Raw genomic sequence first — 20235 nt, 5'->3', positions numbered from 1 at the left:
TTTTTACACTTTATTTAATTTCCTCAAGACGTGTGTGTGTGTGTGTGTGTGTGTGTGTGTGAGAGAGAGAGTGAGAGAGCTACATGGTGGGGGTGGAGGCTGGGATGCAGAGTATGGTTATGACTGTCTGTCTGTCTCTCTCTCTCTGCCTCTTTCTCTTTGTCTCTCTCTCTCTCTCTCTCTCTCTCTCTCTCTCTGTCTCTCTTTTCCCCTCTCCTCTCTCTCTCCATCTCTCTCTCTCTCTCTCTCTCTCTCTCTCTATATATATATATATATATATATTTAATTTCCTCCAGACATGCTCTGTGTGTGTGTGTGTGTGTGGTTATGACTGTAAAACACTTTATTAAAGCTCATGGAGTGTGAGTGAATAAATGAAGTCCTTTTGTGTTTTAACATCCTGCCACACGGGGGCAGTGTAATCACCATCTCCACAGAAGGGAGACTGTACTGGGTTCTAACACACGCTGCTGGAAAGTTCCATCCTGAAGCTTTTTAAGCAGGAGTGTCCAGTCATTTCCACAAAGCACCGTGTGGTGCAGGTTTTCATTCCAATCAAGCAGGAACCACACCTGATTCCACCTGTTTAATCTGTTCATCATGGCTTTCACTAGACTCAGGTGTGGCTTCTGCTCGGTTGGAGTGAAAACCTGGACCACACTAGCCCTTTGTGGATTAGACTGGACACAAAGCTCTCTCTCTCTCTCTCTCTCTCTCTCTCTCTCTCTCTCTCGCTCTGTAGAACCCTTGGTTTTGTTCTCATCCCTGGGTTCTGTTTTCATCCCCAGGTTGTGTTCTCATCCCTGGGTTCTGTTCTCATGCCTTGGTTCTCTTGGTTCTGTTGGTTCTGTTCTCATCCCTTGGTTCTCTTGGTTTTGTTCTCATCCCTGGGTTCTGTTCTCATCCCTTGGTTCTCTTGGTTCTGTTCTCATCCCTTGGTTCACTTGGTTCTGTTCTTATCCCTGGATTCTGTTCTAATCCCTAGTTTCTGTTCTCATCCCTGGGTTCTGTTCTCATCCCTTGGTTCTCTTGATTCTGTTCTCATCCCTTGGTTCTGTTCTCATCCCTTGGTTCTCTTGGTTCTGTTCTCATCCCTTGGTTCACTTGGTTCTGTTCTTATCCCTGGATTCTGTTCTAATCCCTAGTTTCTGTTCTCATCCCTGGGTTCTGTTCTCATCGCTTGGTTCTCTTGATTCTGTTCTCATCCCTGGGTTCTGTTCTCATCCCTTGGTTCTCTTGATTCTGTTCTCATCCCTGGGTTCTGTTCTCATCCCTTGGTTCTCTTGATTCTGTTCTCATCCCTGGGTTCACTTGGTTCTGTTCTTATCCCTGGATTCTGTTCTAATCCCTAGTTTCTGTTCTCATCCCTGGGTTCTGTTCTCATCCCTTGGTTCTCTTGGTTTTGTTCTCATCCCTGGGTTCTGTTCTCATCCCTTGGTTCTCTTGGTTCTGTTCTCATCCCTTGGTTCACTTGGTTCTGTTCTTATCCCTGGATTCTGTTCTAATCCCTAGTTTCTGTTCTCATCCCTGGGTTCTGTTCTCATCGCTTGGTTCTCTTGATTCTGTTCTCATCCCTGGGTTCTGTTCTCATCCCTTGGTTCTCTTGATTCTGTTCTCATCCCTGGGTTCTGTTCTCATCCCTTGGTTCTCTTGATTCTGTTCTCATCCCTGGGTTCTGTTCTCATCCCTTGGTTCTCTTGATTCTGTTCTCATCCCTGGGTTCTGTTCTCATCACTTCTCTGGTGCCATGTGTTGTATCAGTTTTGTCTTAAACATGCAGTGTGTGATATGAGACAGAGTTTCTGTTCTTGTTCTGTTTGACTGTCGCCCTGCATTCAGAGTCTGTACCCTGCCCAATTACGCAAAACCAGCACCCTGGGCTCCGTCATTTTACATGTGGTCAGTCAAACAGCAAATTCGGTGGTCAGATGCTTACGAAACCTGCTGGGAACCCAATCAACAGCCTCTCACAGGATCTCCCAGTCCACCAGTCCAGGGTCTCTGTGAGGTTTAAAAAAGCCCTTCAGGGTTGCCAGATTTTTTACACACATGCCTTTTTAAACAAATGCCTTTTGTTTCTTATTTCTTGGATTTTAGAGCTGCAGCACTTTCAGGCTACACTTTTTCTGTTCATATTTTCATCTGATAGCCTTTTTATTTATTTATTTTTTAAACATTATTCATATTTTGATTATTTATGGGCCTGAAGAAGGCCAAAGTGTTCAGTGAAAACATTCCCCACATGGTCACACCACCTCCACCAGCCTGGACTGCTGACACAAGGCAGGTTTGTTCCATGGACTCATGCTGTTGGAGCCAAATTCTGACTCCATCTGTGTCACTCAGCAGAAATTCAGCTTCATCAGACCAGGCTGTGTTCCCCCATCTTCAGCTGTTCAGTGTTGGTGAGTCTGAACCCTCTGCAGCTCCAGCTTTCTGTTCCTGGTTGATAGAACTGTGATCTGCTGCTGCTGTAGCTCATCAGCCTCCAGTCATGTTCTCCATGGTGTTCTGCAATTCTGAGATGCTTTTCTGCTCACCACCCTGGTACAGAGTGCATATCCAAGTCACTGTCGGCTCCAACCAGCCTGGATGTCTTCCTCTGATCTCCTTCATCGATGAGGAGTTTCCGTCTGCAGATCTGCTGATTCTTTACTTCCCAATATACTCTAGAAACTGTTATACGTGTGCATATGTGTGAAAATCCCATGAGATCAGCAGTTATATAAATACTCCAAGCAGAAGTTCAGCACTGACCATCATTGATGAACTCAAAAAAGATTTTTTTCTGCATTCTGGTGGATGATGAGAAAGGAGTTTCACCCGAGCTGAAGATCTCTATCTGCTGGGTGTGCTGCACGGTGCTGCTACTGCCTCCTGATTGGTGGAGTGAGCAGGTGTGAAGGTTCCTAATTAAGTTCTCAGTGTGTGTATGAGCGGTGCATTAAAGCGTGGAGTAAGCACTTCTGCTGTTTTGGCTACAAACATCACAGCACGCAGAGATCCGTGTGAGCCAGAGTGAGCCGGGATACACCGGACACACCGGAGCGACTCACGCGCGCGGGACTGACACACAACCTTTTTCTGTACCACGAGCAAAAACAATACAATTCACTTCAGAATACTACAAACAGCTGTATGTAAATACAGGACGTGGTCAGTGGGTGCGCGCGTGATTATATATGGACGTTATATAACCATTACGTCATTATTCAACGGAACAGACCATTAAATCGTGATTAACAAATAAAGGTTATGTCATGCACACAGGGAAAGTGGTAAAGACAACAGATGATAGAAATATGAATGTCTAAATCGACCTCGGCTCGTGATACTTCAGCTTTCAGCTCACTGACATTTTATTTTAGATTCGGTTTTGTTTTTAAAAAAAAGTCTCAGCTGAATGCACATTCATGCATTAGTGCATGCACGAGCTCAGAGTTTGACATGCTGTGTGCTCTCACACTTCCTCTTTATGTTCAAGTCTCTTCCGCGCGCGCACACACACACACACACACACACACACACGCAGAAGTAAACTCTTCCTCCTTTTATTCTAATCGCGCTGCACCTGCCCGGGGAACCGGGAGTTCACACCGGACTGCAGTGACGGGAAGGAGTCATGTCTCCGTGCTGCTCTCTCTGACCCTCGGCTTCCGCTTCCCTTATTTTTTTTTTGTTTTTGTTTTGATTCCGTGGATTAAATGCGCTTCACCGGCTCCCTGAAGGTGCGCGTGGGCGAGGCCGTGGACCTGAAGCCCACCAGCGCGTCCACGCGCCATGCCGCCGCTTTCGGTAAAGCCGGTCTGGGCCTGAACCTGCACCTGGGCGCGCCCGCGACTCTGGACCCGTACGTGGTGGTGAAGGTGGATGATGGCGTGGTGGGTCAGACGCGCTCCAAACCGCGCACCAACGCGCCCACCTACAACGAGGAGTTCAGCGCGTGCGTAAGCCGCGGCGAGAGACTGGAGCTCGCCGTCTTCCACGAGTCACCGATCGGCTACGACGACTTCGTGGCCAACTGCACCCTGCACTTCGATGACCTGAGGAAGAGCTCGAGCCCCGAGGAGACCTTCGAAGGATGGGTGAGTGCGTGTGTGTGTATTGGCCTAAAAAAACTAGAAGTATCTCTACCAGATCACTTTATATTCCAAACCTGCAACAGAATTGAATTCATTTAAATGAACCCTCAGGGAACTGACCTGAACTGACCTACTCCAGTTTCTAGAATGGTTCAGGCGTCCGCCCTACACCTTGAGCACCATAGTGCTGTTTAAAACTTTACCCTGAAAGGTCATTATGGTCCATCAGCACTTCCAGGTGAAAGTCAGATGTTAAACAGAGCGCAGTGAGAGACTGACCGGACACACGGGTCTGTTTATTCATCTCCCAGATTGTTGCACGAAAATACAACCTTAGACACTGATGTTTGTTTAAATTTGGGATTTTATGTTGTTTTATGAGGTCCAGGGATCCTCTGTACACACACACACCCAACTGTGTACTACTCCTTGAACTTTTTGGGTGGCATTTAAGGAGTACTGTGTATTTAAATGTGTGTGTTTGTATATGTGTGTGTGTGTGTGTGTGTGTGTGTGCGCTTCTGTTATCTTGTACTGTACCGTCATAAATTGGCTGTTGATAACTCAGTGTGTTTGCTTTCTATGACTAATTTCTAAACACACACACACACAGTCTTAGCTAAGCCTCTTGATGTGTGTAAGAGGATTTTAGTGAATTGTAGAGCTGTAATGTTGATCTATGAAAGCATTCAAGCAGCCATTAAAGAGGATGCACACTTGATCCCTTGATCACTTGATCCCTTGTTTTCACGACTGTGCTCAGTGTTGAAGGTGTCTGTCCATGTTAGGTTTTCAGTGCTGGTGAGACGGTGGAGATGATAGCAATAAAGATATTAAACCATTGCTGGTGCTTTTATAGCGCCAAAGTTAATGAACATAATGTAGTTTAATACGCTTACACCAAATTCTTCAAACTTCCTTGTTCTGTATTTTTTATACGTTTCGTAAATTTTGAACTCAAGCCTTCGAGCGGTTTTGTTGTGCAGTTTGGTAACAAAACCCTGAGTTAAGCTTCAAGGCAGAGGTTGTCATGTGCACAGAGCTCTGGCAGCATGGCAGAGTACAACATGTTTCCCTCATTCCTCCTTTCCATTTTCAGTGTGATTCAGGCTTCGTCGAGTGCGTTTTAGGGGGAAAAATGTTTTATTTCTCTTCACATTACAGCAGGAAAGAATTCAAAACCTGCAGAGTTACACAACCCTCAGTGTGCTTGGAGCGTTTCACTGTGTTTTCTGGACAGGTTTGAACCTGTGTGTGTGTGTGTGTGTGTGTGTGTGTGAAGAGAGGGTGAGATGAGATGTCAACACAGATCTAATCACATGTGTATAAAACCAGCAGCACCAGATTATGACTAGAAGACAATATTAATGTAAGATCTTGAACCTGAGATTATTTCAGCTGGAAGTTCAAACTCTAGACGCAGTGTGTCCGAGTGTGTGTTAATGCACTTAGATGGGCCACAGGAGCAGGACTAGCATCTCTATGTTCCACCTTCATTAAGTGTGTGTGTGTGTTTTAAGACCTCTCTGCTGTAAGTGTGGAAACTTCACAAGTGCGAGCTCCTTTTTTAAACCACTGTCCCTACGTGTTGTCTCGGTTAAAGCCGCTGCGTCTGAAGGAGAAGTAAAAGTAGCCAGTGTACTAAAGTGAGAAAGTGAGAGTCAAACTGAGACAAAGAGAAGACTAAGAGTCTGCTTCCAATAAATCTGCTCCGTTTAATAGAAGTCACTCTGGTGCTGATGGTGGTGGCTTTTGGGTCAGAATCACAATCGAACAGAATAATTCTAGTCAGTGATTCTGTTTGGTTTGTTTGGGCAACAGTAGAAAGTTGTTTTTTTTCTTTCCCCTAACCTGCTGCCTCTCTCTCTCACACTCACACACACACACACACACACACACACTCACAATACACAATGTGTTTTAAATGTAAGTCCAGTAAAAACCCGAAAGCAGAAAATGCAGCTTGAATAAAGTGGCTAATTCTTGTGTACGTGTCACGTTGACCTAAGCAGAGTTTAGTTTCCTACATTCGGGTCATCTGTGCAGGAGAAAGACACACTGCATCACTTGTTAAAGAATATACACTATACACTACATCTCTGTAAGTATTGGAACAGCGAGTACAGGTGGAGTGTAAATAAAGAATAACACTTCAGTTACAGCGCCAACATTTGCCGCGTACGGTTGTATTCATTTTTTTTAAATAAGAAAAAATATTTTTTCAGTGTAAGGATGGATTTCTTGGAGTCATGTTTGTTTGTTTTTTGTTGTTTTTTTATTGTGTGAGATTTAATTAATTGATTAATTAATAACTAATTCCTTTATAACCTTCTAAATCCAGCTTTATGGAGGGTGCCAAAACTTTTGGAGCTTGTAGATGTGATATATGTTGTACGATAAATGTTGAGTGGGGTGTGTGTGTGTGTGTGTGTGTGCAGGATGTCGACACTGAGATCACACTGACCATATTTAGTCTTTTCATCATCACCAACATGTTTCTGTCACATACACACTGTAAGAATCACCACCGGACACACACACGCACACACACACCTACCTCAGTCTGCTAATGAGATATTCAACTATCAAGTGTGTGTGTGTTGAAAAATGTGTCAAATGTACAACAGTAGTACAAACACACACCACACACACACACACCACACACACACAGACAGCTGGGCACTGAAGTGCTAACTGAGCGTCTTTTGTGCTGTAGGTGTGAGTTTCCTTCAGTGCTCTGCTTTGCATGACCACAACACACACACAGAGCTTCTTATTTAGGTGACTGCTCCACTCAGTGTCCCCATTCAGTTCAAATGAACCGTCGTGCTACAAAATGTGTCACAGGGCAGTTTTGTGTTAATTTGAACACACACTCATCAAAAGTTCAAATCATGTGTGTGAGTGTGTGTGCGAGATATAAAGGTTAGGCGAGGTCACATTGTGGACAGATGATTCTGATTCAGCTTCATGGAAAAATTTCCCAAAACATGTAAAGAACTGCTTTATGTGCAAGTGTGTGTGTGTGGGAGAGGGGGGGAGGTTATATGAAATGTGTACAGGGGGCATTGTAAAGGGTATTTCAATAGATATTTTTAACTTCCCTCTAGCGCACACACACACACACACACACACACACAAGTTTGCATAGACATCACATTATCACTTTAAAGAAGATACACTATACTCTGTACAGGCAGCTCCATTAATATTGGCACCCAATATTGTGACATGTGGTTGAAGTTTTTAATAACTGTTAGAAAACTCACACACACACACACACACACACACACACACAAGCCTTACAGACTGTGCATTGCTTTGTTTGTTGTTGGTGTTTCCAGTTAATCAATACTGATAATCAGCAGTTAAAGTCTGTGTGTGTGTGTGTCTGTGTGTGTGTGTGGGAGAAAGAGAGAGAGATGCTGTTATCAGTTAAAATTTAAATTTAAATACGAATATATGTCATTGTGTGTGTGTGTGTGTCTGTGTGTGTGTGTGTGTGTGTGTGTCTGTGTGTGTGTTGCAGGTTGACCTGGAGCCCGAGGGGAAGGTGTACATCCAAATCAATCTCAATGGATCTTTTATCGATGGTATGGACGATGACCTACATGTGCGCGCACACACACACACACACACACACACACACAGTATTTAATACTGTATTTAACATTTAATATTTAATTGCATTGTTAATATTTCATATAGTATTTTAGATATAATGATGCAAGTAACACTATAAGTGTGTGTGTGTGTTCTCTGCACACATATATGCAAACACAGACAGACCCACGCTTCCTCCTAACACTGTGGTTAACTCTGCTGGCCTGAACACTAATGAAACAACATCGTGGTCTCGATCTGTTGCTCTCTACTTCTTTTTGTTCTCTCTTTCTCTCTCTCTCTCGTGTTTCTCTCTCTCTCTCTCTTTCTCTCTCTCTCTCTCGTGTTTCTCTCTCTCTCTTTCTCTCTCTCTCTCGTGTTTCTCTTTATGAAAATGAGCTTGAAGTTTATTACTGTTTTTTCGTAACTAATTTTTTTAAAACACTCCCACCGGCACAGTGTGTGTGTGTCGATTTCAACATCATGGTTCTGAGTAAAACACATTTAGAATGCCAAGAACTCATAAAGAACTAGGAGGGGTGCACATTGGGGAGTGGGTGGCAGTTTGGGGGTTGGGGTGGGGGAGGTGTTTTTGCTGGGTGTTGAGGTCAGAACTGTGTATATGTGTCATACCCATGCTACATCAAACAGCCCATGGCCCTGAAGTCTGAGGAGTCAGGCATAAAAGAAGTCAGACCGCCACACAGTGACGGACAGGAGCAGCAGCCAATCAGGAGAGGGGGCGGGGTCAGAGAGGGAGAAAGAGAGACAGAGAATTAACAGAAGCCAGAAGCGAATGGAATTCAGACTCTCTCGCTCTTTGACATAATGAGAGATAAGGATTAATGACCATTTGAGTTTTTCAGCAGCTACCTGTTTGTTTATTTGTCCTGTAATCTGTAATAAAGCGAGAGATTCGGCCTCGCACTGGACTCTGGGGTCTGTATCGTTAGCCACTTGGAGCATGAGGAGAGACACTTAAAGAGTGTGTGTGAATCTTTCTGGTTTCTCTCTGAGAACTGCTTTACTGAGAACTCTAAGGTAATCAGCTTTTTAGGAACTTCTGAACAAGAAAATACAGAGTTCCTGGATGAGTTCCTAGTTTGTGGTTCCACCACACAACAAGAAGTAACACCAACTGAGACGGCCTTTATCTCTCTCTCGTCTCACCAGCTTCTTTGTCTGTTTTCACTTCATCCAACAGTCAAAAGATTTCTCTCTCTCTCCCCCCCCCACTAAGTTTCCGATGACCCTGCCCCCCCTCCTGCCTTCAAGGAGTTCACTCGGAAGCGTCAGCGTGCGGTGAGGCGGAGAGTTCATCAGGTCAACGGACACAAGTTCATGTCCACCTTCCTGAAGCAGCCCACATTCTGCTTCCACTGCAAAGAATTTATATGGTAGAATACACACTAACACACACAAATACACACTCGTATACACACACACACACACAGACATACATATATATATATATATATATATATATATATATATACACACAGCTCTGGAAAAAAATGAGACCACTGCCCAATCTGCAGATTTGAACCCCATTGAAAACCTCTGGAATGTCATCAAGAGGAAGATGGATGGTCACAAACCATCAAGTAAAGCTGAGCTGTTTGCTTTTTTCCAAAAAGAGTGGTATAAAGTTCCCCAACAGCAATGTGAAAGACTGGTGGAGATCATGGAGCCAAAACCCATGCAGTTCAGGGTTATTCCACCAAATACTGATTTGTGAATGTTATTTAGACAAAGCATTAACACAATCTGTTTACAAATTAACTGCATTTTGTTTTATTTGAGTTATTAAAGCTCTGCATATTTTGATGTGTTGTCATGTGTTTCAGTGCTCTCATTTTTTTCAAGAGCTATATATACACTCACATACTTATTAATGTATACTACACACTGATACACACTTATACACACTTTATATACACACTTATTCATGCTCATACACACAAATACACACTAACACACTCCTAAACCCTAAGACACACACAGAGTAATCTCTGACTATGAAGTTGATGGACTCTGGGCTCTTTCTGTGTATATTACAGGGGTGTTTTTGGAAAACAGGGGTACCAGTGTCAAGGTGAGAACCCACACACACACTTACTATTGCAGTGGATTGTTGTGTAAAGTTATGTGAAGTATGAAGTTGCGTAACATGTTTGTTTCGTATGTGTGTATGTGTGTTTGTTTGTTTTATGGCTCAGTGTGTACCTGCGTCGTCCACAAACGGTGCCATCAACTTGTCGTCACTGTGTGTCCACGCATGAAGAAACCTGCCAAAGAACAGGTCACACACTCATGATGGATTTATGAAGTAGAATGTTGTGTTTGTATATTTGCAGTGCATTCTGGGTAATACAGCCACTCCCCCCCTCTCTCCAGACGGTGAATCAGGGTTTCAGCATTAACGTCCCTCACAGGTTCAGTGTGCATAATTATAAGGTTCCAACGTTCTGTGATCACTGTGGATCTTTACTGTGGGGCCTTGTGAAGCAGGGCCTGCACTGTAGCAGTGAGTACACACACACACACACACACACAGCATGACATGTTCATCAGTTCATTTGTATCATATAATGTGTATCACCTACCCCTATTTATTGTGTGTGTGTGTGTGTTTACAGTCTGTAAGATGAACGTTCATATCCGCTGTAAGGGAAACGTCGCTCCAAACTGTGGTGTGAATAATGTGGAGCTCGCTAACAAATTAGCAGAGATGGGACTTCAGCCGGGAGGGACGATAAAGCGCAGTCCACTGGTACACTCATACACACACACACCGACACACACACACACACACACTTCACTCACATTTTTGCATTAAGCATTGTTTGAGCTGAAATCTTCTCATGGTTTTTGTCTGTGTGTGTCTGTGTCAGTCCCAGAACCCGTCCGGTGTAGAGCCCTCCTCTCACCGTCTCAGTGTGAAGAAAGGTGTGTCTCCAGAAGAGAATAAAGGTCAAAAGTTGCACATCGAGGACTTTACTTTCCTCCAGGTTCTTGGCAAAGGCAGCTTTGGCAAGGTGTGTGTGTGTGTGTGTGTGTGTGAGAGAGAGAGAGAGAGAGAGACATGGACATGGAGAGGGAGAGGGAGTTCATTTTTGAAACACTCTGTCTCATTAGGCAGCATCTTGTCCCAAATGACCCCTCTGTCATTACCAGGTGTAGTGAATTGGTTTACATCAGGGAATCGATCATATGAATCAGTCAATCAAACCAGGAAATGATACAGTGAACCGGTGAATCAAACTAGTTATTTGGAGCAAGGAATCAATACAATGAATTAGTGAATCGGATTAGTTCAGACCAAAGCCAATTTTATGTAGCGAATCAGATTAGTTGTTCAGAGTAAGGAGTTGATTCAGTGAATCAGTTGTTTGGACCATAGAATCTGTGTTGTGAATCGGTTCACCGAATCATTGAGGTAGACTCAGCTGAGTCACCAAATTAATATAGTGTTTAAAATTTTATTGTTTACAGGTCGTAGTTATTGTACAGAGAAGTCACGTGTGTGTGTGTGTGTGTGTAGGTGATGCTGGCCAGCTTGAACAACTCAGATCGCGTGTTTGCTGTGAAGGTCTTGAAGAAAGATGTGATTCTGCAAGATGATGATGTCGAGTGCACACTGACGGAGAAACGAGTGCTGACTCTCGCACACTCACATCCCTACCTCACACACCTGTACTGCTGCTTTCAGAACCTGGTGAGAAACACGCACACACACACACACACACAAAACAGTAATGTACTTGTATTGCCAGAAGAGGGCAGTGAAACTGTATAAATGAAAAAAGCATGTGTGGGTGTGTGCATGTGTGTCTGTGGATATGTAGGTGTGTGCATCTGTGGGTGTGTGTGGATGTCTCTGTGGGTGGGTGTGTGTGTGTATATGTGTGTGTGTATGCGTGTATGTCTCTGTGGGTGGGTGTGTGTGGGTGTGTGTATGTCTGTGTGTGTATGTGTGTGCGTGTGTGTCTCCATGAGTGTGTGTGTGGGTGCTTGTGCGTTTGTGCGTGTATGTGGATGTGTGTGTGCGTGTATGTCTGTCTGTCTGTGTGGATGGTGCTACCCATGTTCCTATAATGCTGTAATGAGAAACATAATTTATGAGCCTCATTTGTCATCTTCATCAGCTTCATGCACTCAGTTTTGTCAGATGGCATCAATCTTGTAACACACACACACACACGTGCACACACACACACACACACACGACTGTATAAGCCTTCATAAAATCTGATTAAGTCAGTCACATCAGCACTCAGCAGGTCAGCAGGAGTTCCTTATCCTCTGTGTGTGTGTGTGTGTGTGTGTGGTGGTCTGTGGTATTCTCGCCATTCCTCAGGAGCGCCTGTTCTTCGTGATGGAGTTTGTGAACGGTGGAGATCTCATGTTCCACATTCAGAAGTCCAGGAAGTTCGAGGAGAACCGAGCTCGATTTTATGCAGCAGAGATCACGTGCGCACTCATCTTCCTGCACAGCAAGGGCATTATATACAGGTCACACACACATACACGCACACACACACACACATACACGCACACACACATACACATGCGCACACACATACACATGCGCACACACGCATATGCATACACACACACGCACACACACATACGCACACACACACAGACATGCACACATACTTGCACACACATACACATGTGCACAGGTACATACCTGCACGCACACATACATACATACACACCCACAAACACATACATACATACACTCACACATACACACACAACCTCATGTGCACACATACATACACACATGCACATACACGCCCGCACACCTACACATGCACACACACACACCTACACACACATATGTACACATACACATGCATACCCCCATACGCGCACAAACACACACACACACCCAAACAGGAAAAAATAATAATAAGAAGGAGAATAACAAAGGTGTTTGTGTGTGTCTGTACAGGGATCTGAAGCTGGACAATGTGCTGCTGGATCGGGACGGTCACTGTAAGCTGGCGGATTTTGGGATGTGTAAAGAGGAGATGTTTGAAGGAGCCGCTACCGGAACATTTTGTGGGACTCCAGATTACATCGCTCCTGAGGTGGGCATGGTCAACTCTTACCTAACACTAACACAGCACTACGTTATCCCTTTCCCCACCTGAGTGTGTGTGTGTGTGTTTAGATCCTGCAGGAGATGCTGTATGGGCCATCTGTTGATTGGTGGGCCCTGGGCGTGCTCCTTTATGAGATGCTCTCTGGCCATGCCCCCTTTGAGGCAGAGAACGAGGACGATTTGTTCGAGTGCATTCTGAATGAGGAGATCGTTTACGCCTCGTGGCTGAGCGCCAACGCCGTGGACATCCTCAAAGCTGTGAGACACACACACACACACACACACACAGACACACACACACACACACACACACAGGTCTTGGAATTATGCTAATATCCAAACAATTTAGCTTTTTTTTATCACAGACTGCTCAGTATAGAATAACTACAGTATAGAGGAGCTACAATTAGACCAATACAGATGTTTTACGAAATGGCTGCCTCATAAACATCTGGGTATATAGTGCATAGTGTAGTGCATAGACATAACCACAGCAACATTCACACCCAGAGAGTGAGAGGGTGGGTGTGTGTGTGTGTGTGTGTGTGTGTGTGCTTTAATTACCTCAGCTAAATGTCATCATCATTTGTCAAACCCCAGAGTGTTAATTTGTTTTTAATATTTCTGTCTTTTATCATCTGGCTGTTTGTCTGAGCCCTAAAGCAATGTTGTACACACACATACACACCTTTCTTTCTTTCTTTCTTTCTTTCTTTCTTTCTTTCTTTCTTTCTTTCTTTCTTTCTTTCTTTCTTTCTTTCTTTCTTTCTTTCTTTCTTTCTTTCTTTCTTTCTTTCTTTCTTTCTTTCTTTCTTTCTTTCTTTCTTTCTTTCTTTCTTTCTTTCTTTCTTTCTTTCGCTCTCTCTCTCCCTCTCTATCTCTCTGATCATCTGGCTGTTTGTCTGAGCAATGTTGTATGTGTGCAGAGAAAACACACACACACACAAACACACACACACTGCAGTGTCGTAGATATAATAATCCAGGAAGTGCAGTGTTTCATTTACTTCAGCATTTTAAGTTGCTGATTCATTCAAACCTCACAGAATTAAATATTAATAAAGGAAAAAAAAATTAAATTAATAACGATTAAATATTAAATATTCATATTTTGTTACTGTAAAGAAAAACAAATCAAAGTGGGGAAAAAAAGTTTTAGTTTTTTTTGACTTGCTGATGTACAGAATTTACATTTTTATGTATTCAGTGATTTTATTTCCAGACTTTTCCGTGGGTCAGATTCCAGTCTGAGTGCAGATGTTTTCTGAATTCTGAAATTCTTTCTGTATTGGAATAATCAGACATTTCATCCGTTTAAAACTCAGAAATGTCAGAATGGAGAAATCCGTGTTGTGTAACCCGACACCGAGTGCTCTGTATTTGCATTCTGACTCTGATTGGCTCTTGTGTTTGATGACATCATAACCCTCGATTCTTCAGAGCTCTCGGGCAAACGGGACGATTCATCATTCTAATCTTTATAGTGTGTTTATAATGACTGTGTTTTGAGAATTAGAGCGGAATAAGCAAATAAATAATTAATTAGGAATTTATAATCTTAGTCTTCCAGACACTACAAACAACAACAACAGTCATCGTCTCCTGTTTTTATTAGTGATTAAAACCATAACCGTGTCAGCAAATGTGCACTCAAACGAATTAGACTATAAAGTTTATTCAGTTCAGATTCTGGACAGGAAGTGATGTCACTGTGTCCCTGTGCCCACAGTTCCTGACGAAGAATCCGGCCCGGCGTCTGGGCTGCGTGGCGGCGAGCGGCGGAGAGAACGCCGTTACAGCTCACGCCTTCTTCAGCACCATCGACTGGGACAAACTGAACCGGAGAGAACTGGAGCCTCCGTTTAAACCCCAGATTGTGAGTCAGATTAATGACCAAACACCTTCACCTTCACTACTGACTCATCATCACCTGCCTGGACGAGTCCACTAACAAGCCGATCTATCAAAACTGACCCTCTTTAAGTTATTACAAAACAGCATGCTGTACTTTTTATCCTTTTCTAGTTACTGTTAATGTTGTGAAATGTTGTAAAGAAGTTCCTCTTCCTGTTTATTATCTCTGCTGAAACACACCAGTTTCCTCACCAGTGTCTCTCTCTCTCTCTCTCTCTCTCTCTCCCTCTCTCTCTACGGCCCCCATCTCTCTCTCTCTCTCTCTCTCTCTCTTTCTTTCTTTCTTTCTCTCTCTCTCTCTCTAACTTTCTCTCTCTCTCTCTCTCTCTCTCTCTCTCTCTCTCTCTCTAACTTTCTTTCTTTCTCCCTCCCTCTCTCTCTAACTTTCTTTCTTTCTCCCTCCCTCTCTCTCTCTCTCTCTCTCTCTCTAACTTTCTTTATTTCTTTCTCCCTCCCTCTCTCTCTCTAACTTTCTTTCTTTCTTTCTTTCTTTCTTTCTTTCTTTCTTTCTTTCTCTCTCTCTCTCTCTCTGCCTGTCTGTCTGTCTGCACAGAAAACGAGTGAGGATGTGAATAATTTTGACCCCGACTTTACGAGTGAAGATGCCATTCTCACTCCCATCGAGGACGCCGTGATCCCACAGATCAACCAGGATGAGTTCCAGGATTTCTCTTTCACCTCAGATGCCATGCTGGAGTTCTACACATCGCAATAAATAAATAAATAAATAAATAAATAAATAAAGAAAGAAAGAAAGAACAAAAACACAAAGCGATGTCTCAGGAGGAGGATGACCAAGCGACGGTGTCCAGTTTGTTGAGTTGTGACATTGTCATAATGATCATTATTTATTTGATCTGGCCAGGAAGATTTGATCTGGCCAGCGATGGAATTCAGCACTGCCCCTGCAGCGAGACTGACCCGTGGCTTGGACTCTTGAACACATTCCTGCCTCACACACTGGACGATGACGTCATGTAGCTTTTGTCGAACAAGCACAAAGTATTGAGTATTGATTAAAGACCGTCCTGACCGTCGCTTTCACACTAAACTCTTTTTTTTAAACGAATAAGAGCAAATATTTGGGTCAGTGGGTCAGTGGAGAGGATTAGTATTACAAACATTTTAAAGTTATATTTTATTCTGTGAGAGAAAATGTGATGGAAAGTGTCCTGATGGGATCAAAAAAAAAGACCTGGCAGTATTTGCATCTGAAATTTGTTCAGAAATCTGGGTCAGCTCTGGGTCAGCATGGGCGGAGCTAACATTACATTTCTCATGTGCTGAGACTGCTAGCTGTTATCTGAATAAACGTACAGCTTAGCAGGATGTTTTAGCTACACAATATGATTGTTTAGCTCAGTTTGGCTAGAGATGTTTCAGGATAAAATCATATTAAAAGTATTACGATTAATCTAGCATTAGATTAGCTGTTACTAGCTATGGAACACTAGCTAGGTAGTTATTTAACGCTAGTGCAGGTATCTGACTAGCTTGGCTAATCTCACTGAACTGTATTGTGTAGCTAAAGCAGAAGGTCGTGCTGAAGGTGTGAATGTAACGTAAGCTCCGCCCCTTTTTTGAGCCAGCTATGAGCTTTAGGTCTGTGTGAATTTTCTCTTCAGCATTTCAGCAGTCAGTCTCAGCCTCTGACCTTTCACCTTTCATCTCATAGCCTTAAAGAGTTAAGGAAGACAAACTCTGCTTTTACCGTAGTTAAACCTGCAGTCTGAATCTGAATTTTATTGCAGATTTTAAGGAAAACAGTTATGGCTCTTTTTTTTACCGCTTCTAAATATTTTATTAAGTCTTATTAATCCGTTATTAAGCCTCAGCAGTGTGTGTTATGCCCCCGGCCGTGGCAGTGTTATTGAAACGCCTCCAGGTTCTGGTTCATTCTTTAGATGGCGGTGAACGCCGCGACCCCGTGACCTCTCCTCCAGATATAAGAACAGAGTGTGTGTGTGTGTGAGAGAGAGAGTGTGTGAGTGAGAGTGCATGTGAATGTGAGTGTGTGTGTGAGAGTGAATGTGAGTGTGTGTGTGAGAGTGTGTGTGTAAGTGTGTTTTTTCTTTCTCACCTATAGAGTGCAGTTTCTGCTCTGTTTTGTTTTTTTGCACTGGTTTCTTTTCTCTGTTATTGATGTTACTGTAGTGTTGCTTTAGTTAAACCTAATGTACTAGACTTGTTTGTTCGCGGTCTCTGGAAGCACTGTCTGCCTTTAACATTTTCTGTTTCTGTTTATTGTTCACCTGTTAGTGTTGTGTTTGGGTCACACATGCAGTCCTGAATAAAAGGATACTTTATTAAGAACCTCTTTATTGTGGACATTTATCGTCTCTGGCTCGTTTCTCGGATAGAGGGTTTTTTTTGTTTTGTTTGTTTGTTTTTTTTTTGCTGTTTGAGAAAATGTCTAATGTTTCTGTTTACATTTTTGTGAGAAACTGAACAGCTTCACACAGCGACTGAGGAACCTGCTGCACCATGCTAGCATATTAGCTTCCACCACTCATTAGCTACGTTAGCTCCAGCAGGAAGAACAGGGATGAAGACGTCACACATGACGACGTCTCTGCTGATCAATGACACTCAGGCCTGAGATAAAACTAAAACTGTCTATTTATTTATTTATTTATTTTGAAACTATTCTCCATTTTTAGCCTTCAAAGCTGCTTGTTGTATTTCATTAAATTACACAGGAGTTTAACTGAACCGTGAGGTTTTTGATGATATGATAGTTTTCTGATCGTATGCCTCGTGCTTCTCTCTCTCACATGCCTCGTTTACACTCTTGTTTGATTTCATTAGCCGTGGATAATGCCCCTCTCTCAGGCCTGTGGATCACATTACCACGTTTGATGTGTGTTGAGTGTATAATTTATTATCTTTTGTTTTATGTAATTAGGCTAATGCACCTCGGGATGGCTTTCCTGGCTTTGTGCTGTCAGATGGGAGTAATGACATTCTGTGGATCGGGATTCTGCGCTTTGGCGCTCAGCCTGAACTCCGCCGGGGTACAAACGTCTCATCCTAATGGCTGCGTCTGATTCATCGCCTGGAAAATAAACGATGAGTCAGAGCGATTGAAGCGTCCTTCTTTCTATCTCTCTTTCTCTTTGTGCAGTTCTCACAAGCAGCGGCAGTGTTGGAGATACAAGGAGAACTCGGGTCCACTTTCTTTTGACTCGTTGCTTATTCTATCCTTGTTGGCTGAAGTTGTAGATTTATCAGTCTTCTAAATTGCTTAATGAGATTCTTCAGTACCACACGATTAGTAAGACGGATTTTTATTCTATATCAGATGCCGTTTGATAAAAGCTCGATGTCAGGGAACCGAAGAGTCGTCTCCAGGAAGAGCCGGTGTGGCTGCAGGCTTTCATTCCTCATGTTTAATCACTGCATCTTCCTCTCCAGTTAGCCGTCAGGTGGGTCTCGTGTTCAGCTGGAATGAAAGCTTGCTCCCACGCTGGCTCCATATAAATAAAATATAAATAAATATAAATAAACAACAACAACATGATGGATATTTGTGCTGATAAATACACACTGATCAGGCATAATATTATGTCCGCTGACAGGTGACGTGAACAAGATCTCCTGTTCATGGCACCTGTTAGTGGGTCGGATATATTAGACAGCAAGTGAACATTTTGTCCTCAAAGCTGATGTTAGAAGCAGGAAAAATGGACAAGTGTAAGGATTTGAGTTTGATGAAGGGCCAAATTGTGATGGCTAGACCACTGGATCAGAGCATCTCTGAAACTGTTCCCGGTCTGCAGTGGTCAGTATCTATCAAAAGTGGTGAACCGGTGACAGGGTCACTGGTGGTCAAGGCTCATTGGGGAGTGGGGAGCGAAGGCTGGCCCGTGTGATCTGATCCAACAGACGAGCTACTGTTGCTCAGACTGCTGAAGATGTTAATGCTGGTTCTGATAGAAAGGGGTCAAAATACACAGTGCATCACAGTTTGTTGTGTATGGCTGCCCATGTGGTTATAATGTTATGCCCGGTCGGTGTAGAGTAGTATTCTCACCTCCAGTGATCTACAGGAGGAACTGACTCAAGTGCTGATTATTCTTTAGCCCAAAAAAAAAGTTCTCTATTGCTTCATAGCCAAAAGTGTGTGCACCCCTGACCACAAAGCAGGAGGTACACAAACCTGAGAGTTCTGACAGTTCTCATAGGTATGATAAGTTGTATTAGTTATGATAAGTTCTGATAGTTTTCCAGTTGTTATGTTTGTCATTGTAACACAGGGATGTTAAGTTAGCGATGAGTGTGTTCATCATGCAATTTCCATCTTAAAGAATTTTTCATAGTAACTTTTGTTTGATTAAAACCTTTAACTTGTCAGTTTGAGATTTAAGAGCTATGTGCAAGCTAGCTAAATTGTTAGGCTCCATTTCCAGTCAGACATCAACTAAGAGTCTTCTCACAAATGGCTAGCCTGTGTGTGTGTGTGTGTGTGTGTGTCCTATTCTGTTTTTAAAAACTACACTGCAGCATCAACATGTAGAAAATAAACCACTGTGTTTTGGTGACATTATAATCAAACACTGAGTACCAAGTTGGTTATTTTCCTGTAACGGTGTGTCTCTCAAACTGTTTTGTTCCTGTTATATTACAGCAATTTGCAGCTGTATTTCTAAAACCATGTCAAACTGTTATCATTTGATAATTTCATGATAATGTTGTGGAATGTGCATGAACTGAGTTACGGCTATAACTCCGATTGCAGTTTGGGGAGAACGATGTTAACAGAGGGTGGACGTTTGGGATAGATGTAGCTCTGTCCGAGTGGCGTTTGGCAGCTGGACTATATTTTCTAAAAAGAAAATACAGAGAGTGTATTAAACACAACATAAGACGTGGCAGTACTATGCTTTCACATAATTTACTTGTTCTTTTCCTGATGATGTATGTACTTTTAATGAAAAGATACAGCACTATAATATACACTGAATATGCATAACATTATGACCACCTGCCTAATATTGTGTTGGTTCCTCTGTTGCTGCCAAAACAACCCTGATTGGTCGAGGCATGGACTCCACTAGATCCCTGAAGGTGTGATGGCACCTTTCTATTAGAACCAGCATTAACTTCTTCAGCAATTTGAGCAACAGTAGCTGCTGGATCTAGAACAGTAGTCTGTTGGATCGGATCACACGGGCCAGCCTTCACTCCCCATGTCCATCAATGAGCCTTGAGCACCCATGACCCTGTCACCGGTTCACCACTGTTCCTTCCTTGGACCACTTTTGATAGATACTGACCACTGCAGACCAGGAACACCCCACATGAGCTGCAGTTTTGGAGATGCTCTGATCCAGTGGTCTAGCCATCACAATTTGGCCCTTCGTCAAACTCGCTCAAATTCTTACGCTTGTCTATTTTTCCTGCTTCTAACATCAACTTTGAGGACAAAATGTTGACTTGCTGCCTAATATATCCCACCCACTAACAGGTGCCATGATGAGGAGATCATCAGTCTTATTCACTTCACCTCTCACTGATCAT

General features: G+C 43.0%; 1 protein-coding gene across 1 annotated transcript; it reads left to right on the top strand.

Annotated features, from left to right (window-relative positions):
• The first annotated feature begins 3420 nt into the window (after positions 1-3420).
• prkcha (protein kinase C, eta, a) lies at positions 3421-17020 on the top strand. The gene is made up of 14 exons (XM_058386544.1): positions 3421-4085; positions 7612-7675; positions 8926-9082; positions 9746-9780; positions 9905-9987; positions 10083-10212; positions 10325-10458; positions 10580-10723; positions 11230-11403; positions 12046-12200; positions 12649-12787; positions 12871-13059; positions 14531-14677; positions 15269-17020. Exons 1-14 carry the CDS (start codon positions 3705-3707, stop codon positions 15428-15430), a joined length of 2094 nt encoding a protein of 697 aa, XP_058242527.1. The 5' UTR covers positions 3421-3704; the 3' UTR covers positions 15431-17020.
• Positions 17021-20235: the final 3215 nt, after the last annotated feature.

This window comes from Hemibagrus wyckioides, linkage group LG03 (assembly GCF_019097595.1).
Source record: "Hemibagrus wyckioides isolate EC202008001 linkage group LG03, SWU_Hwy_1.0, whole genome shotgun sequence".
In the NCBI taxonomy this organism is placed as follows: Eukaryota; Metazoa; Chordata; class Actinopteri; order Siluriformes; family Bagridae; genus Hemibagrus; species Hemibagrus wyckioides.
The sequence above is the reverse complement of the archived record's forward strand: the minus strand, read 5'-3'. Positions and strand labels throughout refer to the sequence as shown.